The sequence below is a fragment of the Colletotrichum lupini genome, chromosome 2 (assembly GCF_023278565.1).
Source record: "Colletotrichum lupini chromosome 2, complete sequence".
NCBI lineage: Eukaryota > Fungi > Ascomycota > Sordariomycetes > Glomerellales > Glomerellaceae > Colletotrichum > Colletotrichum lupini.
The window spans coordinates 1,478,761-1,494,928 of NC_064675.1; the positions used below are offsets into that span (position 1 = coordinate 1,478,761).

Sequence of the window (16,168 nt, forward strand, 5' to 3'; positions counted from 1 at the left end):
GGGAACAAAGAGAAACTCCATTGTCCTCGATGTGGAACTTCTGGTTGACGTGGTACGTGTGCGCCTCCAAGACCTTCAATTTCGAGGGCACCATTTGTCGTAGGCCCAGAGTTTCCCAGAGTTCCCCTTCTTTTCAGCGTCAAATCCCCATCGCAGGTCTACAAGGGGTAGATAAACTTGAGATTCTGACGATCAGTCAGATCAAGATCTTCGTTGTGGACCTGGATGACTTCCTCGCCCGTGTCCAGAACTTCATGCTCCTCACGGTTTTCGTCGTTCTCCAAGATTAGCTGACGCCGACGATTCTCGCGGATCAGATACCATCGGATGATCAGGCACATTGCTGGAGAAATGAACCAGAAGGCAGTCATGAAGGCCCAGGGAAGTCGGTAGCGCGGCTTGTACTTGGGCTGCCAGAATCTGAGAAAGCGCATCAGTCAATGAACCAAGCATGGTGGCCGCGGAGAGAGCTTACTCAGGGGAGATCATGTTTGCGACTGCTGCGGCAACAACACATGTGGACATCACTGTTAGCTTCTTAGTGTAGCCGGTTGTTGCTGTACCAGCCCAAGACAGACCGAGAAGATAAGAGGGCTTGAAGGTAGAAATCTGTGTGCCAACGACGAGAGCGATTTTGTTGGACCAGGGCGATGCCAGCTGAAAAGATTCAGTACTAGAATGGCCTCGCGGCATAGGAAGCTCACCTCGATAATACCCCCAACAAAGCATGGTATGTAAGAGATCGCACACGTGTAGCCGGTGCCTAGTCGAGTTCCATAGAGCATAGCAGCTGAAACAAGGATAAGGAGTGAGCCGATGAGAGGCTTGGCAATGTTGAATAAAGCGCTTTCAGCGGCTGTAAATCCAAACCCGACGATGATCAGCGGCAGTTGCTGCGATGTGTTGTTCGGAAGTTCGTTGAAGAACATGTGAAAACTATCGCAACGTTAGACTGTTCAGAGATTTTAGAGGTACCGATTTCGCGAGGAGACCAACATGAACAGCCAACTCTTGGGATCCGAGAAAGCCTCACGAACATGAGACCACTTCCAGGAAGAGTTTTTGATGCCAGATTGGGCTTCGCGAATGGCTGAGATGGTGTGTATCTTCTCTTCTGTTGAAAGCCACTTTGCTTCTACCGGAGAGTTGGGCAAGAAGAACACGAGAGGCACGCAGACGATGAACGTAAGAATGACACAGATGATATGCAGCCATTTCCATGATGACAACCCACCAACAAGAGCGTGACTATCATCAAGGAGAATAAGCTTGTAGGGAACCATGGTAAGCAAGACGTTAGCCAAGCTTCCAGAAGCCCACCATAGAAGTTGGACCCATGGACTCTTCTTGGGAGGGAAGAATGCCTGGTGAAGGATTGTGGTACTCGGAACGATCTGGGACTCGGTCTGAACATTTTGTAAAGGTCAGAAGATAAAGTTCACATCGTGGAAGTATATAGAAGCCCACATACCATGCCTAGGATGAATCTGAGGGCCATAAGCTCCTTGCCCGTCTTTGCAAGCGGGTGCATGCCGAGCAAGAAGGCCCAAAGTAGTAAGGAGCCGACGATGAATTGTTTTTGACCAGTCCGCTGGGATAACCAAGCACCAGGCCAGAGGGCGATGAGATAGCCAGTATAGAACACCACAAAAAGATCGTTGTACTGCTTTTTGGTCATCTCGACATCCTTGAAAATGCCCATCGTACTGGCTTGCGACAGAGTCGACTTATCCAAATGGATGAGGAAGGCGATCCACCATGTCTGTCCTAGAAGAAACCAAAAGTTCTTTCGAACAAGTCGCTTCTCAACCTCAGGTGACAGAATTCCAACCTTGTCTTTGTTGAGATTGTAGAAGACTGTTGTATCGTCGACTTCGCCTTTGGTGACGGCATGTTGCTGTCGTTGTCCCGCAGGCGTTTTTGGAGACGTCGCTTTTCCAGTTACGATAGGTGTGTGATCAGGTGTGGAATGAGAGATAGGTTCGCTCTCTACGACCTTTTTCTCGAAATCTGTTTCGCTCGACATTTTGGGGCTTCGATTTCGCAACGGCTCGAGTTAAATATGCTCGCAACAGAATGTGCTGTTAAGGGTCAAACAATCCAGATTCAGAAGCTTTCGGAAGAGGACTGAGTCTTGGACGGCTTAAATATCATCCTAGAAGCCCCAGATCCTCATCGATTCATCCATTATCAACCGATTGTCTTGGCGTTGACTCTTCTGATTTTCCAAGTCTGTATTTCCAGAGCATCAACCATAGAGGTGGCCTGGGACCAGGATCGGAATCGTCCCTGACCGGCTGGACTAACCCCGGTGAAATCAAGATGAGGCTTTTGATCCTAAACAGGCAAATGGCAAAAACAAGCAGCAGATGAAGACGACACCAATGAGCTGCTTTGGTAATGCGTGAGAAAGGCAAGGGGCGAAAGCGAGGACATCAAGGTTGCTCACAGCCCCTGCGTTTTGCGCAGATCTCTATGCAACCGACAAATTCACCCCTGTGAAGACGTAACATATCATACTTTCAGGTCGTAATACCCATGTCAGACTCTTGGATATCGGAGAACAAGCCTTCTTGGCGACCGGCCCGAAGCATTGTGGCCTTGGTTAGTGGGGACTGACGCGTCTCATAGGAATGTAATGTCGGTCACTGATACCTGAGAAAGGATCGAGTAATACGGCTCATCGATCATTCGCTTTGTGAATTAAATTCCCAAACTCTTAGAAGTATGGCGTGCATCCTCAAGACCAACAGAATCCTTGATTTTTGTATTCAAGGATTGACAGTAATCAAATTAGTAGTTGGACTTGCGAGAATAGGCACAGTCGCATGCGATCCTAATGGCTAAGCCTCCTTTGATCCTCCGATATTTCTCGGACCCTCAGGGCCCTCATCTAGGCCGTTGCCCCTGCGAATGTTGTCCCTCCAGCGCCAGTGCTGCCTCATGAAGGAAGTACTCTGATCACCATGTATCAAAATGTCGGCTGCGTGCTGTAAACATTGTCAGACGATACGCCAAGAAGAGTCGAAGCTTTTGCTACTCACCTCGCCAAGCACGGGAAGGAACTTGGCACCGTGTCCACTGCCTCCAGTCGCGACGAAGACAGATCCTTCGGAATAAGTAGGCACATGGTCGATCTGAAATGATCGGTAAGTGAAAATGTTAGTATCCCTATGACAGGGTAGTTAGTTCGAACCGTAGGTGACGAAGAGATTAATTAAATTATATAAATATCTGCGTAGGTATAAAAAGGAGGTTTTAACTATAGGTTAGGCTAGCTATAATAATTATAAATAAGGCCCTTAATTAGCCCCTGCGTAGTTAGCTATATACCGCGGTTAAATTAAATTTCTAATTTAATACTAACTTTCTTTTTTTTTTATTAATTTAACTACTACGGTTAGAAGTATAATTCGACCTCGGGCCCGTTTACTAAGTCGTTTCTTTTTCCTCCTTTTTTCTTTTCTTTTTATATAACCTATCCCTCTATTTATATAATAACTTTTCCGCTACTTATAAATTACTCTAATCCCTTATTTAGTATTACTTTTATAAAAGCGTTTACGAAGTTATTTTTATTATTAATCTAACGGATCTTAAGTATCTCGCGCCTTTTATATAATTACTTAAGGGCTATAATATTAATTATAAGCCTCTTTTCTTTCGTCGTTCTTAATTTAATAAAGTATTCGTATAATAAGTAGGAATTAGTATAGATAATTATTAAAATAAGTAAAAGGCTAATTCGATTAGTAATTTTCTTTAGCGTTATTAAAATTGCGTAAGAGAAGTTAACGCCGTTAATTATATTATAAACCTCCGACGCTAGTATACTTCTCGTTACCTACTTATTTTTAATTAATAAATAGTAAATTATATTACTATATATAGTAAATTCGCTCTTACTTATACTCTCGTTAACTAGGATAATAATATACCCTAATTACGAAGTAAAGTCGTTATTATTTATAAATAACTTATTAATAAAAACGTAGAGCTTATTAGTCGCAAGGTCGATTAGGTAATAAACGAGACCTCGATTAAGATTCGTTTACTACTACTTAAGCTACTTATTAAGTATTTTAACGTTTTATTTAGTTAAATCTATAGCCTATACTACCTTAGTATAATTAAAAGTTATCTTAGGCTAATAAATACTTATAATATATACCCCTCGCATAAGCTTAGCTTTATACCGCTTTTTAATATTAGTTACGTTCGGGTTAACGAGGTTAATTTACTCGCCCTACCCTTTTTATTAAAAGACGACGGTTTCCTTTTTAATTATAAAAATCCTATTATTAAATACTAGGGGGGTATTTATTATAAGGACCTCTTTTAGCTTTACTACGAAGCCCGCTTTTTAAAGCTCCTTATCCTCTTTTTTTATAAAATTAATATTAAATAGGCCTAATATATTATTAGTTTATATTCTAACGATCCTAAATTAGTTACTTTCGTACTCCGCGATTAATAAGCACGGGTTATACGTAGAAGTAACTATTAATAATTAATTAATATAAAAATCGTAATAAGTAGTTTATTAATAAGTACCCGATTCTACGAGCCTATATAGTAGCTTAAGCACTTTAATAATCGTACTTTTTAAGTACTTACTAGCTATTTCTTTTAGTAAATAAGCTAGGATTTTCTTTATAAGCCTTATAGCTAATTAAGTATATACCTAAGTAATATTACGGCTCTAAATCTCGTATCCCTTTTTTCGTAGTAATACTATTAGTACCATTATTAATCGTTAGTTATAGCGCTATATAATAAGCGATTATATAAGTAGCGTCGCTTTTTTAACGTTATTATACTCCTAAATTACGTATTTAGACTTCTCGTACAATTAGGGTATTTCTTTTCTTTTAATTTTACGAACTATTTACGATTTAAATATATAGAGGTTTATATACTTTTTTAAATCGTAAAGGATAAATTAATAGACCCCTTAATTATATAAAGTGTTTATTTTAATAAGATCTAATCCCTTATACGGCTTTTTAATAATTATAATTACGCCTTCTTTACGTAGTTTAATTACTAACTCGAAATCGGCTTTTTCTTTTACTATATAAAAGGTATTAATTACCTCGTTATTAATAATAAATTGCTACGTTAGTGCTTGCTATTATAGTCTCTTGCGACGTCTTATTAGTAATATTAGTACCCTTTTAATAATTTCCTTTTCCTTGTCGTCTATTAGTACTACTATAACGATTTTATTAAGGATAATTTCTTATACCTCTATTACGGGTTATATAACTTCCCCTAGCTCTTCTTCTTTTTATAAACTAAAAATTACCTTAATAAGATCTATATAATATAGTCTAACTACCGTAATTAATACCTCGAGTAGCTAGTTACGATCTCTCGTAACTACGTAAGAACGCTCGTTAATAAAAATTAATTTATATAGCCTAGCTTATTATTAAGTAATTTCGTACTATACTTATATATTTAAATTTAGGAGTATATTTAAATTAACCCTTATATCGGGCCTATTACGCATAGTAATTACCTTATTAACTTACCTTTTTATACTTACCTCGCATAGTACTTATATTACTTTTTTAACTACTTAAGCTCGCTAGTTTATATTTAATAATAGTAATAAGGCTAAGGTCGTTTTTAAATATACTCTAAATATTAAAAGCGTTAGTATAAGCCCATTAGGCCCTATAGTATCGTTATAGTATTTAAGTACTATTTAGAAGTATTCGTCGTTATCGGAATTAGGATTTTCCTTTTTAATAATTTTAAACGCTCTTTTTAATTACTAATACGCCCTTTTTACCTTTTTAATACTATAGTGCGCTTCGACGGGCATAACATTTAACTATATACTATAGGCCGTCGTATTTTTTTTAAATTTTATTAATTTAAAATTAGTATTAGCGTCGGTTTTAATACTATCTAGCAGTCCCTAGTATATATTAATCTAGCTTTTTCGTAGAGCTACCTATACTATTTTTACTTATAAATCCCGTAGGAATTGCCCTATTTAAAATAATATAGCCTCGTCGATTATATATAGGACCGATCGACTATTTAAATAGAAAATATTAATAACGATCTCCTAATTAAAGTTAAGCTTATTACGTAATTTAAATTTAAATTTACGTAGGCTCTACGTATTTATTTAATATTAATAATATACTTTTATTAATTACTTTAGCGCCCCTATTTCGATATTATTATTACTTAAATACTTTAAGAGGTTATATAGCCTCGTAACTAATAGGTAACTAAATCTTTAGTATAATTATCTAAGCTTACTTTCCGTTAAGTAATTAATTAACTTCGTATCGTTAATAAGCCTTATAAACGCGTACCCCTATCGTTATTTAACTATTTTAAAGTACTTATAGCTAGAGATTCTATTTTTCGTATTATTAAATATAATACTTAGTTAATTTATATTTTTTAGATATAAGAGAAATAGGGTATTAACGGGTAGGATATAGAAAGTTATTATTCCGAAGTACGTTTCTATTTCTACCGTACTTAGGGTAACGATTTCCTTATTTAAGCTAAAGCTAATCCTCGTAATACCCGCTATTAACGTATTAAGTATTACTAGTGCGATTTTTTATAGCACTTAGAATTACCCTTTTCCTCTTATTAATTATTATAATACCCTAGTATTTAAAATAATCCTATAGAAATTATTTAAGTCGTACTTTTCGCTTATATAGAATACTTATACGAGCTTAGTATTTAAGTAATTTAAGTAGTATAAAAAGGACCCCTTTAGCTACCCCTAGATTTGCTTAGTACTATATTCCTTTTTTTTAAATACTAAGAGAGATAGCGTCTTCTCTTTACTTATTAAGAGAATAGGCTTCGGTGTTATTAGATTTACCCTTTTAGCCGCTTTTATATTTATTATTTAAGGGACCTTCCCTTATTATTTATAGATAAAAGCCTACTTATTAAAAGCTTTTACTACCCTCTATTTATTTAGCCTCGTATATCCTTTAGAAACTAACGGGGTAAAAAAAAAGTAGTTAATATTGTCGATTTTGTTATAATTTAATTCGTTAGTATAGGGGGTAAGATCTTCTTTATTTTTTAAATTTTTTATAGGGGGTATATATTTTAAGCCGCTACTTTAGCTACTATTACTAAGTTTTATACCCCCGGATCTACCCTTATATATAATAAGGAATTAGTTAAACTAACGAGGGCTAGTTTTACTATTTACTACCCTCGACTTTTTATACTATTCGTACGATTTAATATACTCTTTTTCGGAATAATTACTTAACTAATATCTATCCTTTTTATAAATATAGTATTACCTCTTTTATTACCCTGCCCGTAAGTTAAATCTCTACCTATTTAATAAATCTTAGCCTCCTTACTAGCGATTACCGTATTTAGCCTCTTTTCTTTTCTTATTATATATTTAATTAACTTAATATTATTAATAAGGGCCGTTATATATTTAAAAATAGGTTTAGCATAGTATTTTTACTTTAATATTAAAACTAGATTTTAGCCTCGAGTAGAGCGTCTTATAGTTTTTAAGTACTTAGTATAGGGTTATTTTTATTTTTAATATACGCTAAACTACGGTATAAAAATATCTAACTTTTCGCTCGTTTATCCCCTTATTTAGCTAGGTTTTCGCTAGCTTATTAATTCGATTAATAAGCCCTTCGAGGATCTTTACTCGCAATTTACCCTCTATTATCCTAGTTATAAATATAAAAAAAATTGCTTATAGTTTAGATAAGAGCTCTAAGTTCTTATTATAAGTCTTAAAGCGGCTTTAGATTACGTTAATTATACTAAGAAAGTCGTTTCGATCGAGATTACGTACTGCTTCGTAATAGTAATTAAAGGCTTTACTTATAAGTATAATATTAATTATTAAATAGTACTAATATTCCCTAATTCCGACTTTTTTATAATAATTATAAAACATCGTTAGGGTTTTTTATAAGACCTTATACTTCCCTCTAAAATATAATTTCTCTTTTAAGAAGATCTTTTTAAGGTTTATAAATTACTTCGTATTTGCTATTAGATTTTCGGTATTTATATACGATCCCTACGTTACTATATATTATTAGTAACTTCGGGTCGTTTATTTCCTTTTTTATTAGCCGATCGGCGCCGAATTTTATATTAATAATAATAACGAGTTATAAATTAAAATAAGTAGAATTATTAATTATCGTACTTTTAGTACTATATTTTACCCCGGTATATCCTTTTATAATAATAGATTTCCGTTAGTAATTATAAGGAGGAAATCTAAGTCGTTTACCTTTTTTCTAAATTTATAAAAGCGATTATATACTCTATCGACCTATGCCTAGTTTTATAATACGAATTCCTTTTTTATAATTATTATTATTAGTATTTCGTATAGTTCTCGTAATTATAGTTGCGCTAATAATACCCCTCGCCCGTAAAAGAATTTATTAACTACTTTTATAATTCTTAAGCTTATACTTACGAACTATTTATCTAGTTAGTAGCTAAGGTCGTTTATAATCTCGTAAAATAAGAGTTATCCCTATAGCCCCTTTTTCTTATAAACCTTAGTTAAATAAATTAATACCGCGTTAATTTATTTACTATTAGGCTAATCTGCGATTTTATATATCTACGTCCCCTAATAGTCCGGGTTAATATTTACTTACTTATAAAGGATTAGGATTCTATTTAAGATCGGGTTTCGTTCTCTTTTTTTTTACCCTAACTTACTAAGGGTCGTACTCTAGCTTATGCCCGTATTAATAATCGCTAGCGTATTTAATTTTAATAGGGATATATTTAATCTACGTATTAATTATAATAAATCTATACTTTTATTACTTAATAAATTTATCGGGGTCTAAGAGATTCTTACTTCCTCTCGCTATTTTATTACTACTCTCGTTTTTACTATTTTTAATAATTATTACTACCCTTCTAAATCGCTAACTATCGTACTTACTAAGATCCTCTTTTTTATTTAGTATAAAAGGGTAAGTTCTAGTAGTTCCTTTTAATAATAGTAGCGGTAAATGTTTATATTATTATAATAAAATATAATAATTAGTTTTAGGATCTTTATTAGTTACTGATTTCTCGAAATTAATAATCTCGCGCCGGGAGCTAGTATAAAAAGAAGCCCTTTAGTAGCCCTTTAGAGGATTCTTTTTTTTTTTTTTAAATCCTCGTTTTTTTAGCCTTTTTTTAAGTTAATAATAACTTTAATAGAAGGTCGTAGGACTATTTTAGGGTAGCTACTTTTTTCTTAGGTTAATCTCCGAGATCCGTAATACTCTTAACTTAATACTATTAAGACTTCTAAATCCCCTCTTCCCTCGTTAAACCGTCCCTTATACTATATTTCTAAGTAATACCTAGGGGGTAATTAAGGGAGCTATAAAGAGGTTATTTAAATCGCGGGCTTAAGGGCGTACTTATAAAATCCCTATAATAATAGACTTTTTTATATACTATAAATTTCTTAACTTAATAACTCCCACAAGGTTACCTTCGCTACTAAATAAGAATATTTACGTTTAGAAATCCCCTTTTTTAATTATATAGTACTCTTTTATATTATATTATTAAGCTCGTTCGTTGCGCTAATTAATTAAGTAAGTAGTCGTTACGTAAGTATTTCTTTTTACTAATTTAATTAGTTAATTTTTAATTACGAGCCGGCCGTAAAAAAAGTTATTTAATAAAAAAGCTACTCGGGGCGATAATAAAAAAACTAATTACTTAAGTAGTTCCGTTAATTAACGTAGTTTAATATAATAAACGTCGACCTCTCGTAAGTAATAAAGGGCTACGATTACTTAATTCCGTACGGTATTTAAGAATCGCCTCCTTTTTTATTTACTTTTATAAAGTTAATTAGTATAAGTCTCTTATCCTATATAGTATTAAGAAGTCGTCTCTTTTGCGTAGTAAAATACCTTACTAATTTATAATAATAGAATTTAATTACTAATTAGTATTAATATCCCTATAATAAGGTAGTTAGTTCGAACTATAAGTAACGAAGAGATTAATTAAACTATATAAATATTTGTATAGGTATAAAAAGGAGGTTCTAACTATAGGTTAGGCTAGTTATAATAATTATAAATAGGGCCCCTAATTAGCCCCTGCGCAGTCGGCTGTATGCCGCGGTCGAATTAGACTTCTAATCCGATAGAAAAGGTTTAAAACAGGTAAGAGCTGACTCATAACGAAAAAGTTGTCCAATGAGTCGGTGTACCAGCATAGCTTAGTCGAATTGAAGTCCTTGTCGGCGAACTCCGGGAGGAAGATGGAGACGAACTTTCGAATGGCCTCCCTCGCAGGGTCTGGGACTATGCTGCAATCACCGGGCGGGAGAGGCACGCTCCACTGGCCGTCCTGAGTGAAGTCCGCCTCTGAAGGCGCATGTTGGAAGTTGGTAAACTGGGGGTTGTCTTGTTAGCCTGATACGAGCGAACACGACGACGCATAAGTACCTTGATGCCTCGGAACCCGATTTTGATGAGACCATCGGCAGTCCGAGGAAAAACGTAAACACTGCCGGTGTCTTTACCGCTCGGGTTGCGTGGTGCACTTTTCCAAGTGATGACCGGGAAGCGTTCAGGGGAGTACTTGTCCCACAAATCTGCGCTGTTCTTGTCCACCTTGAAGGTGACTACGCTTCCTGCAGACGACTCAAGGTGGTAGGACAAATCAGGCAATAGCTGCGTTGAGAAGGATCCAGCTGTTGGCTATTAGTCGCGCAACCTCGCAGGTAGTGGTAAAGGAGAGTATGCATACCGCAAATGGCAACCACGTCCGCTTTATGAAGGACTCCGTCTTTGCCCGACTGCCTTCTTCAGGTGTGATGGTGAGTCAACTTCTTCGATAATACTGTCAAAGGTACCTTTCCCGGGGCCAAAGTGAAACTCAACGCCCTGTTTGAGAGCCAACTTGTAGAAATAGGCACAGGCTTCGCTGCATTTTGTGAATCCTGCAGTTGAGTCAAGAACAGCCTCATAAGTCTGAGTAGGCAAGGCTTGTGGAATTTCGAAATCCAGAAGCTTTCCTTCCCATCCACGCTCAGCTGCTCGAGCTCGATCAGTCGGGTCGCTCTTGACGAATTGAGTATCTCTGAGGCCGTCTCGTTCAAAGTTGCTCAGCGTCTCACGCTCAAGTGGATCGAGTTCGGCGGTGGGTTGAACTCGGAGCATGCCACTCCCGCTAAAGAGATCTGATTCATGATCTTCTTGGTGCCTTTTCTCGTTGATCTTCTCCCATGCAGCACGACTTTCAAATGCTAGACGCTGGTAATGAAGCTTGCTCCCGTAAGAAGCTCGAAACTGGAGACATTACATGAGCATAGCTTGGAATGTACACTCAATCTCCCCAAACTTACGATCTTGTTGTGATCTACCGAGGCAGCCTGCGTAATTCCATTCAAGTCGGGCTCATAGTGCGTCTCATCATAACAGTATCTGTCCAACACTGTTACGCGGTACGCTGAGAAATGAGGATTAGCTCGAGGGCCACATCCGGGTATGGTAGCAAGGCGCGCTTACCACGTTTGCTCAGAGCAACGGCCAAAGAGAGGCCAAAAATGCCAGCTGACAGAAATCAATCAATTGTTTGCAAATTCTCACTCTGTGTTCTGCACGTACCGCCCACGATGGCGACTGATTTGGGTTCAGACATGATGCTCTGCTTCTCGCTTGCTTTTCTTGTCAACCCAGAAGATGCGGAGCGCCGCGACGCTGCGAGAGGCGGAGAGCGATATACTTTAATGCTTCCGAAATCGCTGATCCATGCCTATCAAGGTGCGGAGATACCTAGTCGGTTGGAGCTGGCACGCCATTAAGAATCGGATGATTTGCCGCACGACGTAGGAATAGCTCCACAGCTCTCCGTCGCGGCCAAGATAGCAAGCAGTTGAGAATATTTTACTTCAAAAGCAAACACTGTTCTCGTTGAGAAATTTAACTTGTTCAAGATTATAAATGAGTCTATTTAAATTCTAGGGAACATGAAAGTAGACAAAATCCGGTTCCAATGCTAGCAAGCCCTACGCAGACGAATTTGATCAGGAGAAATCAGTGAAGAACCATCTGATTTATCGGACTGCCGGCTCCCACTCGGAGCGGTCACTAAGTAATTCTCTGGGGGCCGCAGGCCACACCATTTGCAACCCTCAAAAAATGAGACCCATTTGCCTCGTTTGATCCATTTACCCATCCATTTTGCATTGAGTTCTTTTGCTTTATTGACCAATGCCAACTCCAATAGTAGCTGTACTGAACCTCTTATAGAGAAGTGCAGAGACGAGCTGATCCAAGCATGAGTCGGAGCTGTGTGTTCACCAATAAAGATGGTGTTGTGTTCCGTTCGATGGTATGCCGGGATATATCGCCAACGAAGATAGTTCGGAATCTTCCTCCAACGCGGTCGCTAGCCTTGATGAGCTCCCAGTTGTGAACGCCAACACTATCCAGCATTAGGCCTATAGCCAGACCATAAATACCGGCTTCAACGATGGCAATGGAGATATTGGTGTTCTTGGATGATTCAGAGCTTCCGTCAAGAGCTGCGACTTGATCAAACCAGGCGCCATTTGAGTTGGATTGATGGAACAGGTGCTGATCCGTAGATGCTCTTCTTTGCAATTGGTGCTGAGGCGCGGCTCGGCTCGAGACGTGATGACCGAGAGTTAACAAAAGATAGTTTTTAAGCCGGATAGAAACCATCATTACTGAACTTTCAGCGTCAGAGATACAGGTCGAGACCGAGAAGATTTGTCCAGCGAAGGAAAGAAAACGTTGATCAGGTCAAGATAAAACACATTATGCCCGGAGGCGTCACCTATTTACAATTCACTGCTGAGAAGACCATTCGCCATTGCGTTTCTTGAGTAGTCTTACAATTATTCTTGAAGCACCCATCATCTTGATAGCTTTTGTTGCCAAATGAGTCTAGTGATTGCAGGCCTTAGTCCGAATAAAGTGAGCTCCTCCACTTGACTTGGCTGATTTGCAGCCTGCAGAATATATCGTGGTACTGTCGGAACCCTGATGTAGAATCTCGCTTTCCTGAAAGAGCTCTTGATCATGAACAAATTTGTGAGCTATGAGTCAAGACTTTGACAGCACTGCATACTTCTGGGAACAGCTTGTTTCTTGCCGAACGAAATCTGCTCATAGGAGCCTACGATCCTGCGTTCGCTTGAATGAAGCGAGGCAAGAATTGTATGGTTGCAACATGCCCGAAGCTAATGCAAGTTGCCCTTGTTCCATGTCTCCATCGCTCAACTTTGTATCTATCAAGGTACCACCTGACCTGGGCCGTCAAGGTTGCACCATGAATGTGACCGGTGTTGGCCCGAAGAACCTCGTAAATACGCGTCGGCGAACATGGACCGCCTAATTGCCTGACATAAACCCCGCGCCAAGACAGCGTTGGGCGCTCGACGATGCTTCCTCATCTACCATCAGGAATGACATCAGGAACAACCATCATCTCATGGGGCGGTTCAACTACAAAATTAAGTGTCGCAATTCTGTGTCTTGCTCGATTGATTCTATCATGCGCGTTCCCTGAACGCCAAAAGATATCTCTAGAGATACGTACACTGCCGGGCTACTCACGCCGCGAGGATTTCCTTCAAATTGTATCTTAACAATAAGTTGGGCTTCCGGCATCGTTGTGCCTGTCGGGCAGATAACGTAGTAGTCTCTCCCACGAGTCACACTGAACACTTACTCATTGCGGTCATATGTTAATCATTGACTGCTAATCCATCATAGAACTCAAATCTTGAAGATTTCGACATGGATCCAGAGGCAACCTCAGCAGCTGCGTCGACTTGGCTTGAGTAACTATCAACATGTGATCTGCCATCATTTAGCGTCCAAGGCTTTCTTGGTCGCGATGCTACCGAAGATGAAGGCTTTCTTGACATAGCGGGCACGTTTATCATTAGTCAAATCGTCTACGCCGTAGGTGCAAAGCAATGTCACTCTTTCCTTCCCGGTTTTGTACGAATAACTCTCAGCCTTCTCAGGCTTTTCGGATCTTGTCGAACAGTACAGAAAATGGCGAGAACGTGGTTGTAAGGCAGATGAACAACAAAAAGGCCAATGACCTCATACCTCTGTCTGATCCGCCGAGCGTTTTGGACTACGTCAAAGACGACGGCCGGTACCTCGACATTTTACGACTTCAGATGGATGAATCATGATCAGATGCCTTTGTGCGCTGCAAGCATCCACACTACCACAACGACCATCGTACAATATCTGTATGACCCAGGTAGCCAGTCACCCGCAACACAAGCTAGAACTGCTTCTGGAAGTGCAAGAGGTTATTGAACAGCATGGAGATTTAATCAACAGACGTCCGGCTTCCAACTTGGAGAGACTGAGCAGCTTTGTCAAGGAAGCACAAAGGTCTTGCTTTCCTGATCTGAGTAAGTCGTCATCCTTCTCGAGGCCATCTCCTCGAACCGCAAGCCTAGCCCAATAAACACTTTCATCACAGCAACTTTCCACCACAACTCTTCTGCCTTAGTCACACTCTCTAATGGGTTTTGCATCCCCAAAAGTGCAAGAAACGAAGTTGCTAGTGGCGTCATCAACGCGGATGTGGAACTCTCCGATATTCCCTCTAAGTTCGATAATTTACGATTCTACAAGGAGAGACAAGACGGTCCCGGTGGAAGTCTTGAAGCGTCGATTACGACATTAGATGCCAGAGTGTCAAGGTCAGTATGAGACTTTGTAATTTCAGGGCCACGTAGGAAAACATCTAACTCAACTCCCTTGGGCGAAAACATAAACACAGGATAACCAGCCTAACCAGCTGACACGTAGCCTCGTCGGACATTGCCCAAGGAGGAGGACGTAGTCTTCATCCGATACAGGACTGAACGATCCGAAGAAAGATCAAGGCATTGAGAGGCAAAACCTGGTCGATGCTGGTTGACTGAATTGGATCATGGATAATACTCTCTTGGTTTGATGTTTTCTCTTCATAACAAGTTGATCGCTAGTATGTTGATATCCTGAAGCAATAATTACCCAATCCCAAGATATTTAGCAAGTTTGGCAAACATTGCCGCTACAAATTTGGCCTTTATCCGCACATGATTGATACTACAAAGCCTAGTCAGCTCAATTGGAACGATTCGATGGAGGGCCTGATTGCGCACATAGTTCCAGGTCATTTCATTCCTGCCAGGGAAAGTGTAGCACTGCACAATGTTGTTCCCAGAACAGCCGAAGGCGTTCTTCAAATCGCAGCCCTTGCCTTGGTTGGCACTAATTGGAATTGTGTCGCAAGCGCCAGATCTACACACTTGTCCTCTGTCCGCGCATGAGTCGACCTTGATTGAAGTCAGCTCCAATGGTTCTGGTGGATGAAGGTTTTAGAAACAAAAACTTACATAGTTCCAGGTCAGTCCACTTCTCCCCGGAAAAGTGTAGCACTTTACAATATTATTCCCCGAACAATCTATAGCATCTACTGTTCCGCAACCTTTGCCTTGATCAGCAGCAATTGCCGCTGAAGCGAAGAGTGGAAGCAAATAAAAGAAGCGCATTTTCAACGAATGTAAGAGAACAAGGGTCTCAGAAGGAGTGATCACAAAGAGATGACAAGCAAGCGGGACTTGTCTCTGGTGCCATTTAGGACATGCCAATGTATTTATCTTTCTGCCGCGAGTCCGGGAGGGCTACCGACGCACTGCGATGTCTCTGGTCGCAAGGTTTGATGGACTCGTATAATTAACCTCATGGTAGTTCGCCCCATTGTGGGCGTCGCGGGGAGATAGAGGGGGATATTTGAAGAGGGAAGTCACTTAGCTTAAAGCTGCCCAGGTCTACTGAGTCGGGGAAATGAAGACCATCGGTGCATGAAACCAGGTACTTTGTAGTAGGTTTTGATAGCCTTATACGGCAGACTGCAAGAGGCACTCCGCCAAACCCGTTCTTTTTAATAGACCTACGGCTATTATAAATTTTAAGTATTAATAGCGCGACTTTTTCGTATATATAAATAAATATTATAATAAATCCCGTATATTATTATAAAAAATTACTTATAACCGTAAGTAATAGTAGTAAACGTAAGGGTAGTTATACTATTTAGTAAAAGTAGGGTAGCTAGGGGGTATATTTTCTTTACTAATTTCTATTACTAA

The 16,168-nt window shown here is 39.0% G+C and overlaps 6 protein-coding genes across 6 annotated transcripts; 1 reads left to right on the forward strand and 5 right to left on the reverse strand.

Moving 5' to 3' along the window:
* Nucleotides 1-158: 158 nt before the first annotated feature.
* Nucleotides 159-2,026, reverse strand: CLUP02_02815 (uncharacterized protein; the record flags this gene model as incomplete). The annotated part of the gene is made up of 5 exons (XM_049281843.1): nt 159-420; nt 476-657; nt 705-936; nt 997-1,406; nt 1,472-2,026. 5 exons carry the CDS (start codon nt 2,024-2,026, stop codon nt 159-161), a joined length of 1,641 nt encoding a protein of 546 aa, XP_049138986.1.
* Nucleotides 2,027-6,415: 4,389 nt separating this feature from the next.
* CLUP02_02816 (uncharacterized protein) lies at nt 6,416-6,574 on the reverse strand (the record flags this gene model as incomplete). Its single annotated transcript, XM_049281844.1, has 1 exon — nt 6,416-6,574. A coding segment is annotated over one exon (159 nt), but the record flags the coding sequence as incomplete, so codon positions are not given.
* Nucleotides 6,575-10,117: 3,543 nt separating this feature from the next.
* On the reverse strand, nt 10,118-11,673 carry CLUP02_02817 (FAD dependent oxidoreductase; the record flags this gene model as incomplete). The annotated part of the gene is made up of 6 exons (XM_049281845.1): nt 10,118-10,136; nt 10,238-10,422; nt 10,476-10,703; nt 10,830-11,321; nt 11,378-11,481; nt 11,640-11,673. 6 exons carry the CDS (start codon nt 11,671-11,673, stop codon nt 10,118-10,120), a joined length of 1,062 nt encoding a protein of 353 aa, XP_049138988.1.
* Nucleotides 11,674-12,278: 605 nt separating this feature from the next.
* CLUP02_02818 (L-amino-acid oxidase) lies at nt 12,279-12,722 on the reverse strand (the record flags this gene model as incomplete). Its single annotated transcript, XM_049281846.1, has 1 exon — nt 12,279-12,722. The coding sequence occupies one exon, from the start codon at nt 12,720-12,722 to the stop codon at nt 12,279-12,281; it is 444 nt and encodes a 147-aa protein (XP_049138989.1).
* Nucleotides 12,723-14,205: 1,483 nt separating this feature from the next.
* Nucleotides 14,206-14,874, forward strand: CLUP02_02819 (uncharacterized protein; the record flags this gene model as incomplete). Its single annotated transcript, XM_049281847.1, has 3 exons — nt 14,206-14,437; nt 14,509-14,735; nt 14,812-14,874. The coding sequence occupies 3 exons, from the start codon at nt 14,206-14,208 to the stop codon at nt 14,872-14,874; spliced, it is 522 nt and encodes a 173-aa protein (XP_049138990.1).
* Nucleotides 14,875-15,062: 188 nt separating this feature from the next.
* On the reverse strand, nt 15,063-15,568 carry CLUP02_02820 (uncharacterized protein; the record flags this gene model as incomplete). Its single annotated transcript, XM_049281848.1, has 3 exons — nt 15,063-15,122; nt 15,179-15,352; nt 15,413-15,568. The coding sequence occupies 3 exons, from the start codon at nt 15,566-15,568 to the stop codon at nt 15,063-15,065; spliced, it is 390 nt and encodes a 129-aa protein (XP_049138991.1).
* Nucleotides 15,569-16,168: the final 600 nt, after the last annotated feature.